The following is a 22,949-nucleotide window of genomic DNA, read 5'->3' on the forward strand; positions in this document are numbered from 1 at the left end:
ACAGGAGCCGAAGCTTGTGCTCTACAAACATATTTCTATTAAGGAAAGAAAACAATAAAAAATAAAAACCAATGACAGATAATGAGCTAGAAGTAATTCCCTAACATTTTGTGAATTATAGTCAAGCCCATTCTTATAGTCAAGCATTCAAGCTTGTACATAACAAGGAAACTATTTACTATTATTGTAGTGTCCAATTCCAACTTTGTACATTAATGAAGTAATCTAACATTCGGGAAAAATTAACAAAACAACAATTTCGGCGAAAATTGTATATTCTCCTCAGTAGAAGTTGAAAGACCTCCCAGGCCTATCATGGCGTTGTTATAATAATCACAAAAGAAGTTAGAAAGCAGTGGTATGGCAATGAGGTTCACTCAATAATAATGTGGAGATGAGGCAATAAATAACTGGGAGTATCGCGGATAAATACAAAGAAAATTATCAACAACGGTGGAAATTCCAAGTTCACATCCAACAACACTCATTCTAGTTGACAACAAGGGTGGAATTATTGAGCCTACTTGCCGGCACGCGCACACACGTGCAACATTAGAGGGACGACTCTCAAACATGAGATTACAACCTGTCATACAAAAATTCATATAAAACCTGGCTGGTCATGCCACACTACAAGGAAACGTAGGTCGTTCATGCACACGTTTTCGTTTCTAGGACTAAAACGTTCTCAGCGATCTGTTTCGATATTTACAATTGATGTCTCTGTGAGACCTGAACAATAACACTGACATCACCACAGTGTCCAGCATGAAGCACAGGCAACTGCAACCTCCACAATTCTAAGTACATCCCTAAAACATGTAGAGACTGACGGAAATTCAATTCTTCAGGTACCCCACAACGATGTCAAGTAAGCCTTCAAGTTCAGTTACTCGATAGATTGCGTATGGTCTTTACATCTGACCGACGTTTCTGTCACTAGCAAAGGTTATTGACAAAAAATTCGAGTATCGATAGGCAGACCAACGGTTCCTAGGATAGTTGGAGTATACAAATAGAGATGTAGCAACGAAAAATTATACTTTTTGATGATGAAACTGAGATTTTGCAAATAACGATCACAAAAAATGCATCATTTTAACGAATAGTTAAACAGAAAGTTCAGTGCGTATTCATTTTAACAATATAATACATGTCCACAACATTATCAATTACTGCATGACTCAATGACAATACTTGCTCATCGCGAGGACCTACCTTCTGAGACATGATCAAAAGAACCTCCATAAATGACGACTGCTTTTGTTCACCATTCGAGAAGAATGTAAATTGCAACATAACAACAAGCACAAGAAACTTAAAAAGCAAATCAAATACATTTTCTTCTTTCGTTACTTGAAGAACCCTTCGCGCCTGACCTAATGCTTTGATGTACAGTAATATACAAAAAATCGTCTCGACCCCATCAAACCAATTCAAGTAATAATATGTAAACAAGTAATCATGAACGGACAAGCCCAGCCTCCATCAGCACTAGGACACAAATAAGAATATCAATAAGTGATATGAAAGGTTTTCATAAAGTAACGATCTCTGAAAGCATCACTAATATGGCATCAACCAAATAATAGTTGCCAAACAAGTCGAAAAAATAATGTATATTTTAAACGTTCACAAAAATGATCAAAACACACTTCTTGTGCAGACACTTTCATGCCTTAACTCATCATTTCTACAGCACTTATATCAGACATTAGGCTGTGTTTTGAAGAGATATGGTGAACCATGTTTATTCGCTGGACACGGAAATTTCAGTGGTCGCAAAGCATATCTTGGTGAGATGTAAACTAAGATGACTGCTTCTTTCGGACAAATTGGGATCATTCATGTAAGTCTTCCGTAGCTGGCGAGCTGATCGTTTATCCACAGCATTACAGCCCACGCCAAAAAAATGCGTTCCAGGAGCGAAGCAGCAAACAATAATAATGCAATGGTACTTTTAAAGGGTCAGGAGAGCTTGCGGTCTATATAGCGGGCAGATGTGTAGTTCGAGCGGAACCTGTACGGAAATAATCGGTTATTTTGATGGGGACAGAAGCAAGCAGCTATCACATGGACGAATTGAACAGCTTTGAGCTATGGGCAGTAAAACTGATTGTATTTGAGAAAACTAACGCAGAAACTCTACTGTACTTATAAAAACTCTATTAACTTTTTGTAGGAAAGAACATCATCAGTCGTTTTCGTGACGAAGTTATACACAATGGATATTTTTTAACCCTTTAGTGTCTATCTGTACACACATGTCGCCTATCATAAGGTCGATTTTTGTTGTTTTGTTTTTTGTTGTCAGTTATTTTCAATTAATGAAATTCAGCAATGTGGTATTTTGCACTAGCAAGGTAGCTGATCGCTAGAGGGTTAGGTGTTTGAAAGTTTAGCAGGCTTGTCCAAGTCGACATAAAAAAGTGAGCAGGAGAAAGGATACGACCTGTTGAAGCGGGAAAGAGGCTGTGATCAATCGTGATCTCAATCGGGACGCATTGACAAGTAAAATTTTGCCTCATAGAAGAAATAAAACTATCAATTAGCGAAGGGAGACGGCAGGGTTGATGAGGGCGGTTTCCAGCGGCCCGCTTGTGGTCAGAGAGGAGCCGTATGCCGAGCGTAAGATTTGTTTTCAGCAATGGTCGCTTGAATGTTACAAATACAATACGATGAAAGCCTTTAAATTAGGGGATATTTACCAAAGTGACAGCCTGCCATGCGTATGCTAGAGCGCTTTGATGACAATTTGAACGTCGCGGCATGACTAAGCGACTTATTTGTATTCGCCAAACTCATAATTACCAGGACGTGTGACACGCAGCAGCATGACTACGCGACGTATTTATATTCGTCGTGGTTGCTGTTGGAGCGTTCGATGTATTGCTTGTCGAGCAGCAGCTCGATGCATTTCTTGATCATCGGCACTTGGGGAGCGAAGCGGCCCTTGGATTGAGAGATCACCTGAAAAACATCCATTTTAAGCGCTCCATCCCAAAAAGCATACACTTCATACGTAAGGGATACAGTAATACATATTTTCCACCTACTCACATTTGGAAATGTGATTCATTTGTGAGAAATTGAATAGGGGGGGCGAACTAAAAGTATTACTAATTATTCTATCGTGAAATATAGTACTTCAGAGCTTCTGTACATACAATATCATACGGCATTCTGACTCAATAACATGCAACAAACGCCATAATAGAACCCCACACTACAAGTCAATACACATAACATCAGGCAGACACGCACCTCCTGTACGAGGTCGGTGTGGCGGGCCAGCTTGCGGGTCTTCATGATGCGCACGATGGCGGCCTGCAGGTACATCTTGCGGTCCTCCTCTACTGACGAGTGCGCTGCCGCCACCTGTAGATTTAATATTTGACGAGATACACATTTGATAACTATGTTATTTGATTAAAATACATATTTGATAACTATGTTATTTGTTAACTATGTTATTTGATTGAAATGATATTTGATTACGATATTATTTGATAACTATGTTATTTGTTAACTATGTTATTTGATTAAAATACATATTTGATAACTATGTTATTTGATAACTATGTTATTTGATTAAAATGACATTTGATTACGATATTATTTGATAACTATGTTATTTGATTGAAATGATATTTGATTACAATATTATTCGATAATTATGTTATTTTATTAAAATGATATTTGATTACGATACATTTTATAACTATGTTATTTGATACCAATGCCATTCTCAGTCAGTCACACGTGGCTCACGAACACCTCATTCAGTGAGCATTAAATTTTCTAGTAATTTCGGAGTATCTGCAAGAGCAAATTTTGTCATAGCTGAAGTAACAAGTGAAGAATGAAGAATGAACATCATATCATCATAGTTATTGGAAGAATGAACATAATATCATCATAGTTATTGGTCCACCAAACTACTATATTGTTCACCATTGTCCATTTATATTTACTAATTAATCATTTCTTTCGCCATAGTTTGTTTCCTCGTGATCACCATTAATATTCCCTGAAAACAAAACTGCATCAAAGTATAAAAGAGAAGAAAGCATCTAAGTTGCCCACACCACAAGAATTTGTAGTGCACGACAGGAGTCTCCTAAGGGAATAACTCGCAGCCTTGGACAAGGCCATAACTCTACTGTTATAGTAGTTTCCACGCCAATAAGGTTAAGTACTTATAAGGGCACAGCGGCACAAGTAAGCTGTCGAAATAGCTATCATGTTAGCCCGATAGTACATGCTCGTTATCCATTGAGGGAAAAGCTTCGTTGCCTTCAGGGTAAAGATGATTAATTTTTTTTTCCGTAGCTTGAGAACTGACCTCTTGCTGCTGTTGTTCTTTCACTTGCGCCATGGCGATTCTGAACTTGAATCGCTTGTTCGAGTACTTCAAGTTCAGGCTGATCACTGAGTCGTCGGTCAGCTCCTGCAGAAAGTAAATTAATACAACATTACGAATCTCTCAGCTTATCGTCCATTCTCTCGTTTAACTCAGGTACATAATTGTTTTATTTATTTTTCTTATAACAGTGAAAACATACCAATCAAATTAAAAAAAGATCATGATCGTAAGAAATGTAAATTTCACAATTCAAAACTAATACCTACTAAATTCAGTAGGCAAGTCATTTATATAAAATCCTAGGCAGGTTCAAGGTAATTTCCAGAAATATTTAACAGGAAGGCTGACAGAAAATCTTGATCTATTTTGCACCGAAGGTCCAAAACTCATTTCTTATGGTGGCCGACATTAATTTTTCTGAGCTCAGTGTGGGTCCCGCTCGGTATCTCTCGTCGCTCGGTTAAGTGGTCAGTGCACGCTGTCGCGAAGATTATAGTTTGCCTTGAGGTCTTAAAGTTAATGTGTGTCATCACGTTGGTGTGTAGTTAGCGCTGGTGTCATCAGATCATCAGTCCTAAAGTTCAGAGAGTAGGTTACATTGCATTTAATATCGCTTTAGGCTGTCTTCTGTTAAGTTGATTTGAAGGATCTCCCTCATAACCCTGGCTAGGGTTTCATCCGTTGGAGAATATTTGGGGAAACAGTTTCTTTGGTTGACGCTGTAGTGGCCGTACGCTGTAGTGGCCGTCCTTAAAGCAGCCGTGAGGGGAGGATGACGAAGATATTGCTCTCGTCAATTCAGGCGGCGAGTGCAATCTGCTCTCACCCACAGTACCACGACAGGATATAGATATATTCTATAAATGAAGACAGAATAAAGAAGAAAGACAAATTAAGTAAGGAATGCCGTACCCTAAGCTTCCCCACGGCCACTTCCAAGCGACAAGATCTCTGGTAGGAAGAGTTCCAGGCTCGTACATTGTCCTTCAGGGCTCTCCACTTGTTTCCCTGTATATTCTGCCAATGTTCTTGCGTTACAAATGACTGATTTTATTATGGGATAGTAGTCGCGACTTGGACTTATTCATTGAAGATCGCCATGTCGGACGTGGCCGCGCTGACTGCCGCCTCGTCCGCCCTCTTTTTTCGGCGCATCCCGACGTGGCCCGGCACCCAGCAAACTCGTACCGCTATTCCCGTCATTTACAGCTCTGTCTGCCTTACCAGGATATCCATAATGACGGGGTGCTTGTTATTGTACATTCTCAGAGCTTGTACTACACTTTTAGAATAGATTAAAAGAGTGAATTTACTCCCTGATAGGTCTTCTCTGGCAGTGGGGAGCTCCTATGTACTCCTATGAGTAAAGATCGACGTCTTGGGATTGAATCTTCTTGCGATCGCTGCGGCACCGGATACAGCCGCACATCCCACTGTACCATCTGATTTGGAGTCATCCTTGTAGATGTGCGTCGATCCTGTGCGTTCCATGTATATATGGTTTAGGAACAGGTTTTTCAGAGCCGCCGGGAGTGTTGCAGGTTTCTGTGGGTAGTTTTGGTCAGGGCAGAAAAATCTATGGGGATATGCCACGTGGATGGGCCGTTAAAATTAACAGGCACCATGCATATCTGCGGTAACTGTGCTGCTGCCAGTAGTGTTCCATAGTCCTCGTAGGATGGGATCTTATACGAGAGAAGGCTGGCTTGGTCGTGGGTCATAACGCTGTGCCAAGTTGGGGAGTGGGGCAGTAGTTTGAGGTAGGTTATTAGTTAGAGCGTGAGTTGTGCTCTGCGTAGGTAGAGTGGTGGTTCACCGCTTTCTGCATAAAAGCTGATGACAGGTGATGTTCTGAAGGCTCCAGTGCACATTCTTACAGCTGTGTTATGGACCGAGTCTAATACAGACAGGGTTGCTTTGCTGGCGTTATGGTATATTTTGCTTCCGTAGTCGAACTTAGATCTGATCGTAGCCCTGCAGAGGCGGAGCGGGGGTTAGTCCGTCGGCTCCCCATGTTAATCCGTCCATGTGTTTCAGCAGGTTCATACTCTTTAGGCAGTTGCTTTTCAGAGCCTGTTTGCAGCAGAGTTTGCAATCAAAAGTCATGCCGAGGAACCTAGATGTTGGGAATAAGGTAATTGGTCTAGCTTGTAGGAGGCTTTTGAGTGGAGCGTACTTGTTGGAAGTGTACTGAAGTCGTGCACTTCAATAAATTTCTTCTTGCCTATTAACGGTTCTTATGCGAGTCGATAATAACTTTAGACTCAAAACAAAACTACTGAAAAAATACATTAGTGGAAAACAACTGCCTTATAGCAATACGTCGAGTTTCTGAGCAATCAAAACAAAATAGACTTGGGTTTCCATGTTAACTTTCGCTTGTAAAAAGCGTCGAGCATTTATATTTTATTTATTATTTTATTGCCATTGCTTCACCTTAGAGTCAGTGACGAGAAGTTTGCTGTCAAGAAGCGGCTGAAGGAACCTGCTGAAGCCGTCTGATGTGAACTTGGTCGCTTCAGTCAACTCGCTGAGCTTCATGCTGTCAGTCTGTACAAGTTCATCTATTATCAAATTCAATGTAACAACTTATCAATGCTAAATATTTCCTACCAACATTTGTTGTTTTCTCTACGTGCTGGAGGTTATATACACAATACATTGTTAACAAACAATTGTAAAAGAGATACGTGCAATAGTTCAATACTTGGAGAAAAAGATCAATCTCGTATTCCGAGTATTTAGTATAAAATCATCATCATAATTTTCAGAAGTTATTGTACCCATTGCTTTATTTTGAGCTTGAATAATTGAAGAGAGAAATATAATCCTGAAGCTGAGGAGGTCTCACTTTCTGGAAGAGCAGCATGATGACGACGTGGTAGGAGACCATGGTGATGATGTAGGTGCGTGACGTGAAGCAGCACTTCAGCTCCCCTGCACGTCACATGGACAAGCTAAGACAAGCCACGTCACTAAGACAAGCCACGTCACTAAGACAAGCCACGTCACTAAGACAAGCCACGTCACTAAGACAAATCACAAGCGCCGTCACTAAGACAAGCCACGTCACAAGCGCCGTCACTAAGAACGGCCACGTCACAAGCGCCGTAATTCAGTCCAGCTCAAACTATTGCATTTTGCTTGTTAAGTTTGTACCTTATCACTAATCTGTTCTGCGCAGTGAAATGCAAGGTTTTGATTTAAGGGGAGCGTCTGGGTCCCAGAAAAACTTTTTTATTTATCAACGGATCACTTTGAAACTTGGTATATACATTTGTAAAACATAAATCTAAGACTTTTTTATTCGTATAAATTTTTCGAAAAAAATGAAAGAAAAAGTGAAATTCTTAGAAAACGGCCAAAAAGGGGGTACTGTAGAAAACTATCTCCTCCTAGGATTTTCAAGCTACAACATCGAGACGAATATATATTCGACGCGTAAAGACTATACAGTGGGGGGAAATAAATATTCGTACACTTGAAAAATCGTATTTTACTGTATGTAAGTACACAAACTTAAAAGGAAAAGTGATTTAAATTATGTATAGAGACGCATAGTATTCAAAAATACTATCAAAAGAAATTAAATCTCAATGCAACAAAAAACAATGCAACATCTGTCTCTTATACACATCTAGATGTGTATAAGAGACAGAANATGTTGCATTGTTTTTTGTTGCATTGAGATTTAATTTCTTTTGATAGTATTTTTGAATACTATGCGTCTCTATACATAATTTAAATCACTTTTCCTGTTAAGTTTGTGTACTTACATACATTAAAATACGATTTTTCAAGTGTACGAATATTTATTTCCCCCCACTGTATCTATCGATTGGTCATTCATTTTTTCTAAATTCGAATTTTTGTGGGTGACGAGCATTTTTCGTAAATTTTTTCGAAAATTTCTCGATTTTCACCCACCGCCCCTTTCCTTTTTTCTAAATAGAATAAAAACTATAACGAAATTCCAGAAAGTGAATGAGCAATCTCTAGATCTTTTATTTGCGAATCGAACAGTATATCTCTCATTGCTGTAGCTTCAAAACTGTAGGAGGAGATAGTTTTCCAGTGACAATAAGTGTGATTGTTCAGTTGAGCCCGACAAAGTCCCGGGCGCATCGAAATCGGCATTCAAGGTTGCAAGGATGCAAGACCAGACGTTACTGGAGCTATGTCTCTGTCAAGGATGATGGGAACGACAGAGCGCAACCATCCCTTACGACAGCTGAAGGGTTACTGGAGCGGAGAGTGTGAAGACTGTACTGAGTGTATGAGGCATTTACTGAGGCATTTACTCCCTATGTTAAATGTTAAAGGACTCCACCAACCCTTGCCCTTTCGCGATCTGTCGTGAACGCATAAATCAACGTACAGAGATGGTTTTGGTACCGTTGGATAGGTCAGAATGTCAGCTTTAAGATGGGATTAAAAACCGGAAAAGCCAAAATTGTCGATTTTGGACCAAGACGCTCCCTTTAAACTAATCTCGCACAATGTTCTTATGCTACGACTGCGATAAGCTGAAGGTCGTTATAATAAGAACGAGATTTGCTTCATAATTATCACAAGAGCCAGTACATTCTTAACATATGCAGTTTATTCAATAATTGGAAATTCTGCGTAGACTGATGCACAAAAACTTTGAGATGAAATTCTATCCCGAAGCTGCTCGTAGCAATTCAATTTACTCGTAAAAAATTCCTGTTGAAGAGTACGGAACGATTGCACTGCCTTCTTTCAAGTAATTTGAACTACTTTTATGCTGGCCAATAAATGATGTCAAGCAAGCTTAAACAAATGGTATGCCTCACTTATCAAAAAATATAATTCATTATAATTCTATTATAAGGAATTATTACTATTATTCATTTTTGTCATAATTCCTTATAATAATTATTATTATAATTCCACCTTCAACCTTATGAGCAAAAGAAAGGTTGCTGCTGATATTAAATAAATCAGGGGATTTCAGGGGGCCAGTGAACTATCAAATTGACTAACAATAAATAAAATTCGCCACTCGCCTTGAGATAGATGATGTAGCCACGTCAATTTTCTGCCGTTGAAACTTGAGTGGTAGAATTTCTCGAACTGAAAAGAATGGGTAAAATCGAACGCGTTAGTGATGATAACAATGTGAATTGTTAGTAAGTTCACGTCCGAATGAAGTTATGGAACAGTAAAGCGGGTGATACATTTATGCCACGTAATATTTCATGCACACTTATCATTAATCAACAAGCTGTCATCAAAGTGCAAAATTTCATAGGCATAATTCAACTTCATAGAGACTAGAGAAACTAGAAAGCAAACCTCGAATAGAAAACTTGCCCAAAGAATATTCAATGTTTGCGGCAAGGTCATAGTGCAGTACATGAAAAAATCTATGACACATACAGTATTTATCCAAGTGAACTAATATTAGAAAATCAGCTAGTAAAAATAATATGACTTCTGACATAAATAATATCTTCGGCATGATAAGAACTCACTTTCTGATACAAGACGCTTGATATTTCGCTCTACAGTGCTTGTCAACGAGAACAGTAGTGGCAGCCTGTAATAGTTTCAAAAGCTGTCCGCCACTATTTACCGCCTAGTGTATAGGCGTTACTGGCCACAGATGGACCCAGTGACCCGTTACACGAGGCCAGTGGCTTGAATATTAGTAGCTGTTGGCATCTGAAAGTTATACTGGCCGCCACTACTGTGCCTTTGTACAAATACCGTTAGTCACTTTACTTGTTCTGCCCAGCTGAGCCTTTGCATATGTTCAATGTGGCTTACCAGAGATGCAGCTCTATAATTAGAAAGCGTTTACATGGCAAAATTAATTGTATGTCGCGATCTTCATGTGTTTCTCAGGGGGCATGGCAGGGGCAAGAAATTATTTTGTGTGTACGTGACTCACATATTGCAAGGGCTTCTCGAGCTCCAGGGGCAGCGCCATGGAGAAGCCCAGACTGGTGGTGCCCAGGGGCCACGCTCCAGCCTGCGGGATATAACAGCACAACAAATATATAAACATTTCAATCTTTCACGCATTGTTAGACTAACCGTCCACTACGCTATTCCTACCTAAAGTCCTGGTAGTCACCGTCAAAGATAAAAAAAAGTTGAATATTTACAATAATTAAGTTGTGCTTCACATGAAGTATTCATCAGGAACGAACTCTAACTGAAGGAAAAAATTTCCAACCTAATATGTCATAAAATTGGCAAGTTTGTTGGAACTTTTGCAGCAATTTTTCATATGCATGCTAAATTCTATTTCCAACCAGTTTGATTTAAGACTAAAAATTACCAAAACAAATCAGCCCCAAGTAGCACATAAAAGAATCGAACCAAAAAGCATGTTTGAAACAAATCATCCACGATTTTATTTTACATACACAAATAATTTTACAATTATTTATTTTACATACAACTAAAAAAATCTAAAAAAATTTGTCCCACTCAAAAGGCTACTTTCATAACAATAACTCGAGGCTTATATATGTGGGTATAGAGATTTAAAAAATAACTGAAGAGTGGCCTGGTGAATCCCAAAATTGCATGGAATTAGATTTGAATCACCGGAATTTTGAAGGCTGTAAATAGCTACACGAATGAGCAGACTGAGTCACCTGGAGGATGTTGATGGCAAAGTTAGTGTCCAGGGAGAGTTTGTTGTCCTTGAGGAACTCGCTGAACTTTTGGTTCTGGCTCTCGCTGAGCGTCATGTCTGTGAACATCCTGTGCAGCTTGCTTGTGAACTCGTAGCCGCACGCGCTCTGCCCGCACAACGGAATGTATCATATGTTACATATAATTGAGTATGTGTAAATTTGCTATTCATATATTACGTACACTTGAGTTATACGTTACAGAAGTGCACTCAAGCTTTACGCAACACACACATCAATTATGCTGTGGCACAGTTTCATTCAGCATGTGGCGTTCACACCTATACACCATGCACGTTTTCAAAGTTAAAGTTGAGGCTTCACGACTAAAATAAGCCTAAAAATGTATAGATTAAACTATGCGCCTTTCAATCCTACATAATCTATAAAATTACACCTTAGAAGATATCAGCTGCATAACCTCAGATGAGCTCTCAAACTAGCTCCAAGTAGCGGCTTACTTCTCATTCATGGAGCGGATGTAAGTTTATCTCAAACAGATGAGGTCTAATTCACTCATAACGATGGTCTCAAGTTAACTAAAAGGAGACATCAACTTTTACTTGCTCATGAAAAGTAATTATTTCAATCAATAAGAAAAGATTTATCGTTGACAGTGGGAGCGAATACAAAACTGAATGCAATACCTCGAGCAAGTGAACCTAGAAAGTGAACCTTCAACTGCAGAAGTTTGTTAGAAAGACCACCTTGAGTTTGTTGATCATGGACTCCTCGAGGTCCATGGAGACGCTCTGCTGGTGTATGAGGCGCTTGGCGAGATGCCGCGAATAGAACTTCTGGAAGACATCCTTGTCCTCGACGTACTTGAAGATGGTGATGCAGTGCGTCAGCTTGTCGTCCACTTCACCTTCAGACAATCCTTTGGTCGACTTCTTGAGCAATGTGTCGCAGTATCTGGGCACAGGAGCAATTATGAGATATCAAATTAATTAGTAATGCCAGTTTATACAAAAGTCATGCGGCAGGTCCATACCATAGTCTGAGCAAACTGCACAGAATCTGGCAGAACAGAATCCATACAGAATCGGGCACCATACAAAAATAGATACGAGTTTGTAACTCCGTCTGCCAATCACTGATGGCTTCTGAAACTATATTCACAAATCATAGACGAGAAATTGGTCGCTATGTGAACTTTGTCTGCTACGTGAACTTAAGGGAGTTTTGACTAGCCATGCAGCCCTACTGCTGCTGGCAGGCTATCAACCAAATTGTGTGTAACTTGTACCACTAGAAATTAAATGAATTTATAGATAATTGGCGATTGAGCAATGCTCATTATTGATTTTGACTTTGAACCAAGTTAAATGTTAAATTTCTTTGCATTTGTGCAAATAAGAGAAGCGTAGAACAATACAATAGAAAGAATCAGCTCACTAATCTTTCAATTCTTTCTAATATAACTTGCTGATGCAGAACCAAACCATAAATTTAAAAACTCGAAAATTTGGACAAGAAGTAAAAAAAATTTTTTCCACGAGTTTTGAGAATGATCAATGCAATCATTATGAAATACAGATATAGTTTAAAAATCAGCCCGAAATGTTTTAACAGAACATCACACTGTGATGAACACTTGAATTGGTGACAGCCAGTTGAAACAGAACAAAATAAGTTATTTATTAGATGTTAATTTGATTCATGCCAATTAATTATGTCTGAAGAGAGTTCAAAGAATTTTTCAAAGTTCCCGAATACATTGATGTACTTACGCACTGAGAAGAGATGTTGCTAAAGATTTTCACAACACCCAACTGGTTTTTGAATTTTAAAGAAACATTTGAATTACCTTTGCTACAAATGGGGACCTTCTCTTCAGCTGCACTTACTTTGCGATGATTTCTGGACTTTTAGGGAAATTTCTGGACATTTTTGAGTTGACAACGGATTCGAAGGCTCGGTGCAGCGCCTCCTGGAACTGGTGGTCGCGGTTGAACATCTCGGCGACCAAGCCCGAGTATTTGGCGTGCACCGCTAGCAGGTTTTCTACGAACTGTGTCGCCATCTGTAGGGAAAATAAATGTACAACGTTTTGGCTGGATTCAAAACTATAGAATTTTTAACGATTTCTGGCATTTTAAGTTAAATAAAAAATATGATAAGGCAAGACATGACCCCTAGACTAGAAAAATATTTACTCACAATGAAATAGTGCACTATATATCTGAAAACTTTCTACTCACAATGCATATAAATAAGTACTAACATTTTCACCGGAGAGCTGATGAACAGCCTGCAGGCCTTGCTGTTTAATGTGCTCTTGAATGCACGAGACGAGAGGCTTGAGGGCGTCCTTGATGGGCTTGAGCAGCACGTACATGTTGGCCAGGTCCTCGACGCGCTCACCAGCCACGAGTTTGCCACACTCGCCGTGCAGCATCGTCATGTGTTTCTCTACGAGCTCCACGTGCACCTTCTTCTCCAGCTTCACGTGGCAGCTGCACAGAGAGTTAAATTGAGACTTCATTGTCTCCTGAAGCTACAGTACGAATAGAACACCAAAAAATTCACTTCGTTATGCCCAAAGTATGAAATGACTCTTCTCTTTATACTAGAGAAGACTCATTTGTTTATTAAATGAGTAAAAAGCAAATAAAATAATGCAAAGATAGATGAACCGCGGTAATTGCATACAAGTGAACAAAAATGTAGAAACAAAGAAAGGACGAGTGAACAGAAACAGGAAAAACGAAGAGAACAAACGAAATTAATGCAAAAGAAACGCAACTAATGCAAGAGATTGCTTGAAAGGAAGGATGTGCACCCAGTAGACAGACAAGGAAGGTGATAGGGATTATTCTTGTATTATTTCTGTTCTGCTACTAACAAACACAGGAGAAACCAAAATTCGTATTCTCTTGAGGACTGCTAGTGAATGAGACTTTGGCTAAAGCAGGTCACTCCTAATAAACATACTTGGCACCCTACATCTAACCATCACTAGAAAGCATAAAATTTTAAAACCATTTGAATTGTTAAGCAAAAAAATACAGTCTTCCAGCATGATACATAACTTCGAAAAACAATGTAAAACAACTCATATTAATTAGAAGGCTCTTGGTTTTTTTAAAAAATTTGCTAATGATTAATAAAAGGCCCTAACTCAGTAATTATGATAAAATTAAACTAAAAGACAAGAAATAATGACTGATGGCACCTTGGAGGAAGGAACTTGGCACAGCGCATCTTCTCTTCCTCCTTGCGAGCGATGACTCGGGTCATGTACTGGGACGGCGTCAGCTCCTGGAGGAGGGCAATGCTCTCCCCTCTGTAGAACTCGGCAGTCTGCTGCAGCAGCAGCTCCTCGAACACGCTCTCATACAGCTGCAATGCAGAGCTCAGTGGGTACAAGAGACTGGAACAACATACTTCAATACAACCCACATTATGATAATCAAACAAGAAGCAAGTTATTGATGGTTAATAATGCTAATATTGAAACTTGTTTCAATTAATACAGTCCTTTCAAAGTTCAATGAAGTTGCTTGTTTCACAAAATAAAAAATATATATTTATTTGTGTATAGAAATTTTTTAATTACCTAAGCCAGAGCCTGATGGCTCAATTTCTATGTATCATAAAGGAATAGTAGGTACATCAATAAGAACTCTGACCAGAACTGCAAAAAAGTAAAAAGTTTATACTAATAAGTTTCAGTTATAAAGTATAAAATAAAAGTTGTTCAATCTTCAGCTCCCTGCATTAAAAGGTAAACAAACCATAGGCCTTAACAGATAATAATTGCCACGGCTAACAAAAAAAAACATTCTGGTCTCCTCACCACATATGTGTTCTTCTTCTTAAAGTTGCACACTTCCACAAAGGACAATATCACCCCCTTGACAATGTGTACGGGAGCCACAAGTCCTTTATTGAGTCTGTCTGCCTTGATACAAGACAGCAGCACCAATACGAGTCTCTCCTTTAGTAGCTTGATAAACTCTTCTTTCCAGATTTCAAAAGCAAGCTCACCTGCACAAAAAAAATTTGTTTCAACTTTTTTATTTGGGTGAGATTAGTGATTTGAGATTAGTCTGTGATTTTTACCACAACCTCATTAATCACACTCAAGCAACTGAAGAAATAATATTTCAATCCTAAGCATGAGATATGATATAATTGTGAAATTAATGTAAATTTGGAGCCTGCAAGCAATAATTTCTTGGTTTTGCTCTAAGAAATTAGCATCAGTTTCATAGCTTATATGTAATGAGCAAGCCATCTGACGCAAGATCATAAAAATGTGTTGAATTTAAATTATTTGTAAACTGAATTGGAACTAAATCTCAATCAAATGTCAAATCAAATCAAAATGTGCATATTGAAGAGGCAAGTTTGAGAAGAAATTTAACAGAACTGCCATTGACAAACTTCCAATGGTCTACCGTACAGCTGTCATCATAACTAAAAATCAAAAGCACAACTGTCAAAAAAAATTCTCAATAAAAAAAGTATTTTTATACAAGACTACAATATTGAACTAAAGAATTATGTAACTCACCGATTTCCATGTGCTGCTCATTTATGTCCATAGTGATATGACCATACTTCTGGTCTGCTTCAGAGAAACGCTGCTTTTGAATGTGCTGTACATTGAGATACCTGAAAAATAACAGTATTTCCATCTTAAAAACAGTATTGTTACCTTTAAAGTGCTATTAAAGTACCAATGAAATGAATGTTGATCAATTTTTTATACTGTAACAAGAGAGCTATTTTTCAGAATAAATCCAATCAGTTGCTTGTTCATGCAGTTCATGCATTCAAATTCAATCAAATGCATTCTACCAATTATTGGGTGGCAGAGGAAAAATTCCCTGAATTTTTTCATTGAGCTAAGAGGAATCCATAATAAATCTACAGAGCAGGCAGATTTGGATTCAATGCACTTGTTTCCGAATTACTTAAGTAAGCATGTATTTGGATACATGTTTAACAGAGCTATATGGACCATGTATGTTTCAGAGCTATAGCCATGATCTTAACCTGTCGAAGTAATGCTTGCTTATATTTTATTAATTTTTGTCCCTGAATTTGTTCAAGGAATCTTTTGTGAGTTTCTATAATGTCTACATGAAGCAGAATCATGTTACATTCATGAAAAGAAGGATAAATAAATCAAGACTATGTCTAAACCAGTGCAACATGGCAGTGTAATTAATTTTCTCATTTTAGATGTCATTTTCCTAGTAAATTACAAAAATGATCTCGGATGCTAGTGAGCATTGTGTTATAGAGCTTGTTGGCCATGCTCTTTTATAAATGAAGTACCTATTTGTGTATTTAATGTATTCAAAAACTATTTAAATAAGTTATCATACTTTAATTTTTGGAATTTAGGTTTAACATTCCAGTGTATGGGGGGTTAGCACTTTGATACCCATGGGTAATTTTTTATTAATTTTAGAAAGTACATATACATTAATTAACATGATCTTCCTCTTCTGCTCTGTGCTTCATCAGTTGCAACAAAGAATTTTTTTGAGAAAAAGTGACCCTACCAAAAAGTTACTACAAATATCAAGATGCATTGTTGGAACAGCATAGTGCAATAGAAATTAGAGTGTATAAATAACTGAATACATACGAGAATAGGCTGTCCAGATACTTGGCACCTTTGTTGAACTGCATCCAGTGTGTGTGATAGATTATTAAAATACTTTCTTCTCCAGCAGCTGATACCTGACAAGGAGAGAAATTCAATTAATATAGTTAAATTAGAACACATTGATAACTTCATTGGGGATCTACTTAATAGTTTTAAAAAATTAAATTATATTGGTAAAGGATTTTACAATCTGAAAATAAATTTAAACCAATAAAAACTTTATAATCATTTAGTTTATGAGCAACTAGAAGCATTGCCATTAAAAACCAGAGCTTAACTTTACTGGAATAGAATGCTAAGTTATCATAAGAGAACAATTAGCAGCATAAACATAACTTACTTGATTGTACAAGTTGGCCACATGGTCTGACAAGAGTTGCTTCACTTCATCATAAAGTTTTTCAGCCAATGACTCAGGAAATGCAACACAAAGAGAATAGACATCAGAGAAGCATTCTGTCCAAACATCATGGCGAACTGGATCCATTTGCAGGACATTTTTTATGGTTATACTCAATTTTTTCCACGTCACATCAAAATTTACCTCTTTGGGCTTCAAAGACATTTTGAAGCCCAATGAAATTCACTATCTGAAAGATGAGGAAACATTAAACAGTTATACTTTGTGATGGGTAGATAAAATTATGCACCAGGCAACATAGAATGAAAAGTAATCAACCTAAACTATAATTTATTTTGCCAATAAATATAATGGTTGCCACTGAAATGTTCCTTTCAATTTCAGGTATGTCTTTTACAATCTTTTCCAGTTATATTGAATTCACTTGAGCCAATTAAAATGGTGCAAAATAACAAGCCCAGTCCTGTAAGCTTACGGAGGAAATGCTGTATAGCTTCTGATATGAAGCTTGCAGTGGACAGACAAGGTTGTTGTCAATGTTCAATGGCATGTCCATGGACTAGGTAATATCACACCAATAATATGGAAATGTATGGATAAGGTAAAATCATATCAATAAAGAAAACAAGTAAAAATCACAGAAAATGTCATTTATTCTAAATATACATCATCTACAAAGGAAAAGGAAGACATCAGAGTACCATACTGTGACTAATGTTAGTAATAGATGAGTACATTATGCATGCTTCAAACATACTAAAATTAAACTTTATTTCTAGTGTCCATTATTACCCTGCTTTCAGGGTTAGTTCAGTCTTTTATTTTGCATCTGACACCTTACGAATAGCATATGGAATTTTTTCAGAGATGCCATATGAGATGAGATGTAGAATGAGACATGAGAAGAGAATGAGATGAGACAAGACATGAAATGAGATTAGATGAGACATGAGACGAGACATGAGATGAGATGAGATGAGACATGAGATGAGACAAGACATGAGATGAGACAAGACATGAGATGAGATGAGACATGAGATGAGACAAGACATGAGATGAGATGAGACATGAGATGAGACAAGACATGAAATGAGATGAGACACCTTCATTCAGAGTAGGGTTGTTGCCAGTTAGTTAGAAGCAGATAACAGGTTTATCTCACCTGCGGTGCGAGACATTTTAGACCTGGCAACAACATGACTAGAGATGAGACAAGACATGAGATGAGATGAGACAAGAGATGAGACACGAGATGAGACGAGACAAGACAAGGCATGAGACGAAACATGGGACAAGACCAGACATGAGATGAGACATGGGACAAGACATGGGATGAGACGAGACATGAGATGAGACGAGACATGAAATGAGACATGATATGATCAGTATTTAATAATATAATTATTTTTATTTATCAATTGAATAAAATTAATATCATTAATATCAAATATTAACTAACATTTATTATAATTACTCAGGATTTAATATTAATTAATATTATTATTATTAATAGCAAACTTTATTAGTTTATTCTATTTAATATCATATTTTTCAAGCTCAGTTATGTTGCCCAAACCATGAAACTGAAATTTATTCCATATAATTCTGCATTCAAGTTAAGTAATAGCATTCATATCTATCAGTTGCACCCATTTCTCCCACCCACCTGCAGTCAAAGTCTCAACCAAAATGTTTTATTCTAGTTAGAATAGATAGCCTTCATTCTACAACATGAGCATTTGAATGGTGACAAATCATTGAAATTGACTCATAGGAAGCCTACAAATGATAGTTTTTCCAAATAAAAAGTTACAAAAGTTGGTCCATTTTTGGGGTGATATTGAAGAAATGAAAAAATTCATAGCTTTTTTACTTTTTGACCTACTGCACTTGTACTTATATATTTTAATACATTTTTTTCTCTCATCAGTGATGTAATTTTCATTACAATCAAAGGAAAATTTTTTTGTGCACATAGTACCTACTTTTACCTTGTAACTCATGATTTTATTACTTTGATGTTGAAAAATGAACTTGAGGCCTTTGAGGGAGAGTCTAAAAAACTCTCTGCTTTGCCACTATGCAGTGGTGCACACCCACACTCAGGATAATGCACATTTTTGGGGAATTTTCCCCCACATAGAGTTTTATAAAGCCATAGGTTTGCGCAGTTGGCGCAATGTAATCAAAATTGTTTCTCTTTGCGCATGTGTTTGCGCAATCCCGGCCATCAATTCTACGCCACGCAGGAGCAGTTTGTGGAGGAACAGACGTAATACTCAGTACAGTATGCCTTTAACTATCCTTCAATATCATATGATTTTTCTTGATACAGAAATTTGGTGAATGAGAAACCTAGAACTTCATTTTAGAAGAAATTTTCTCCAAAGTCATATGGCAACACTGAACACCGTCTGTTTACATTTTGTATGTATAATAGCTGCAGTTTTCGATAACCGTACGTTTCATATCCGACAAGCGGAAGAGTCAGAAGCATGGTTGAACTAGTAGGTATAAGGTTGACCCATCAGAAGCCCATTTTTGCAGATGTACCTTGTTGTTCGCCTGTGACGTCACTGATCTCAGTGACGTCACGGGCATTAACCAATCACCGAAATGCGATCAAACCAGTCGACCAATCAGGCATGGGAATGACGGGATTGTTTACGTTTATCGATCTACGTGACGTAACAAGAAAGCTGAACTGAAAGAGGGAACTTCTTGTGGGTCAACCTTATATAGTTCAACCATGAGTCAGAAGTAACCCGGACATGTCTTGCATTTTATTATTGTTAGTTTGACTACTATTGTTAGTTTGACTAACTTTTTAATAGGGAGACTTCATATTTATTAAACTACAAGTGATAATCTTTATTTAATTATAGCAATGTTGAAATGTTTTTTTTTTTTGTGAAGCCCGCTTCTAGATCATTAATGGTTTTATATACATCCTCACATCGTTAGGGATGCCTGTTGCTTCCATCAGATCTTAAAATGTCAAAGTTTAATAGATACAGATTTGTATGAATGAATACCATTCAATATTGTTAGGTAGGTACATTAAATTCAGGGTGGAACATGGGAATGGCAATTGGCAATGATTAATTTATCTGAAGCAACCTTTACAAAAGTAGCGTCTAACAAGCAAACGGATGTCATGTCAACCAGAACTCGAACACCACAGCAGAGTAATTTAAGCAGCTAATGAATTTCGCAAACTTTGCTGAAAGAGAGATTATTGAATTTTAGAGAAAAGGTGGGATAATTCAATAAAGGGTGGTGGCAGAACTGCAATCATGATACTCCATTTGCAATTTGTGCTATGATAACCTACGTAACAATTGTCATATGATGGTTTTAATTTTGCACATTCAAAGTATACATGACATAACATAGCACACCCAGATTTGGAAACCATAATTGCTCAAATAAAGCAAAAATAAATGACAGATCATTTTAGTATCACATAGTTCAATTACGCTCTGTAATTATGCCGTATTGACCTAATTTGTATAGTCCATTTACGTGCATTGTTATTAGGTATTGATCGTGTCTATTTTGCCAGCCGGGAGGATGTCGGGATTGATGAACATCAAGTATCGTGTCCAGGTCCTGGCCTTCGTACCCCCTGTTGAAGGGAACAAATGTGAGTGCATTTAACGTACTATAAAAATGTTGCTTAAGGCTATGATTGAGGACTGTGTTAGGCTTTTGCAAAGCGATAAGTACTCAGAAAAATTCCCTGCCACCATGGTCCCCATGGCCACCATGGTCCCTGCCACCATGGACCAATTCCCATGCCACTTGCTGCGGCTCGCAACCAGTCAATCATTAGAAGGCACCGATGGCAGTTATGGCACATCTCAAGTGATGTCGCCATCTTTAGTTCTATGATTAACGTTTGCTTGCATTATGATCTAGTGCTATTCTAGGCTATGAAAGAATCTTCATATCCAACCCGACCAACCGCAGCACAATGCGGATATATGTTTGTGTGTACGGTGTGTGATAGACTGATAACGTTGTTGCACATCCATATTAAACTATTTTAGCCTTGTTGGAGTGTGGCGCATAGTGGCAAAGCAGAGAGTTTTTCAGACTCTCCCTCAAGTTCATTTGTGAGTCCTATAAGTAGACCAGTTAAGTATCCTGGATACCAGCAGTATCATACGACATACATAAGGAATTGATTTAAATCTTGGGTAAATAAGGAAATTGAAAATGAACTGATTCTAAAAAAGCTGTGGTTTGCCACTATGGTGTGGCGCATGGCCCACACTCAGGATGATGTACGTTTTCGGTGAATTTTCCCGCGCATTTTCACTTTTTTAAGCTATTGCTGTGAACAGTTGGCACAATGTAATGAAAATTGATTATCTTTGCGCACGTGTTCGCGCAATCCCGGCCATCTTTATTTTAGAAGAAATTTTCTCCAAAGTCATATGGCAACACTGAACACCGTCTGTTTACATTTCGTATGTATAACAGCCACAATGCATGCCACCTGGTGAGATCATCAAAAAATGTGTCAAATTTGACAGTTGACCTTGCTCTACCAAATAGCTAGTGAATAACTATTTTTATAGGAAGAATATTATGGTTTAAGACTTTTAAATACGTCTGTGAATATATTAGGAATCCTTTAAATAAACTTGTATTCGCTGATTTCAAGTTGTAAATAAATTAATAGATGATTAAGTTGAGTGATGGATTTAGACCCATCAAAACTAATTCTGACACAACTTGAATTGGACACACACAGATCGTTCCAAGCTTTGTACAAAAATTGAAATTTGCTTAATTAAAAGCCTAATAGCTGTTAATTAAACGTAATTAAGTAGTGTTCAATATTCGTTAGTGTTCTAATTCAAAGCCGTGTTGTATCCCATTATCCCAATACAGCTCACACAGCAAACGGAATTCGAATACGTTGATGTCGGCATTACGTATCAGTTAAATTTGAAGCGCTGACGCAATACGACTCACCACGTGTCGAATATTGCCACACACAGTGACGGAATATAGATAGGGATTTGGTAGGTTTCCATTCTAAAGGCTTTTTAATAAATATGGCAAGATTTTGTGACGTTTCATTGTTGCTGACGCGTAGTGAAGTGTTTTGAGAGTCACGTGAAGGCAACAGAACTTACATAATGCATACGGTTTTTTTATAGTTTTTCATTTCTCGATGCGTCCTTACTCCTTAATGTGTCGGAATATACCACGTTCATCCTATCTTTCAAAGACTTTCATCATTCATCAGATGATCAGAGTTCTGACACTTTTCAGATGATCAGAGTTCTGACACTACTGCCCACTAGCATAGTGTGCTGCGCACTATGCTGTAGAGTATGGCACAACATACTCTACACACATGGCACAACATACATACTCTACAACATACATACTCTTTCCAGTCTGTAGAGTATGGCACAACATAGGTCGAGGACGCCGTTTTTCTGCCCAAAAGACTCCAAGGCACCATCTAAACGGACGGTGGACGCCGATGTTTGCAGCAAACGGACGGCGAGGACGCCAAAATTGATTGCCCATGGTCTGGAAGGTGTTGCGACTTGCGTGGGCGCTGGAAGTTTACCATGCACACCACCAGTACGCCAGGGAAGAAAGTTGCCAGTATGTTTGCTAGAAATACGAAAGTGCATCTCTGACCGATGCCTGATGATAGCGCGTACTTGCACGATCAATGCGGCAGTTGCAAGATGATCGACATAGACACCCGCGCTTCACAATCAATGATCAACATAGACGCCCGCGCATTACGATCAATGCCCGACATGGATGCACGCATTTCACGATCGATGTGGCCGACGCTCACGCTTCGCGAATGATGTGGCATGATTGAAATAGATGCACGCATTTTACGATCGATGTGGCCGATGCCCAATAATCGATACTGAAGCT

The 22,949-nt window shown here is 38.1% G+C and overlaps 1 protein-coding gene across 1 annotated transcript; it reads right to left on the minus strand.

Annotated features, from left to right (window-relative positions):
- Positions 1 to 257: 257 nt before the first annotated feature.
- LOC108665858 (cullin-2) lies at positions 258 to 17,256 on the minus strand. Its single transcript, XM_018152665.1, has 17 exons — positions 17,007 to 17,256; positions 16,646 to 16,740; positions 15,560 to 15,660; positions 14,840 to 15,030; positions 14,216 to 14,382; positions 13,265 to 13,496; positions 12,888 to 13,063; positions 11,745 to 11,952; positions 10,999 to 11,145; positions 10,284 to 10,364; positions 9,397 to 9,463; positions 7,218 to 7,303; positions 6,803 to 6,916; positions 4,346 to 4,450; positions 3,265 to 3,378; positions 2,812 to 2,970; positions 258 to 2,020 (listed from the first exon to the last, which is right to left on the minus strand). The coding sequence occupies exons 1-16, from the start codon at positions 17,229 to 17,231 to the stop codon at positions 2,839 to 2,841; spliced, it is 2,241 nt and encodes a 746-aa protein (XP_018008154.1). The 5' UTR covers positions 17,232 to 17,256; the 3' UTR covers positions 258 to 2,020; positions 2,812 to 2,838.
- Between the last annotated feature and the right edge of the window lie 5,693 nt (positions 17,257 to 22,949).

The sequence above is a fragment of the Hyalella azteca genome, unplaced genomic scaffold, assembly GCF_000764305.2.
Source record: "Hyalella azteca isolate HAZT.00-mixed unplaced genomic scaffold, Hazt_2.0.2 contig3147, whole genome shotgun sequence".
Lineage (NCBI taxonomy): Eukaryota > Metazoa > Arthropoda > Malacostraca > Amphipoda > Hyalellidae > Hyalella > Hyalella azteca.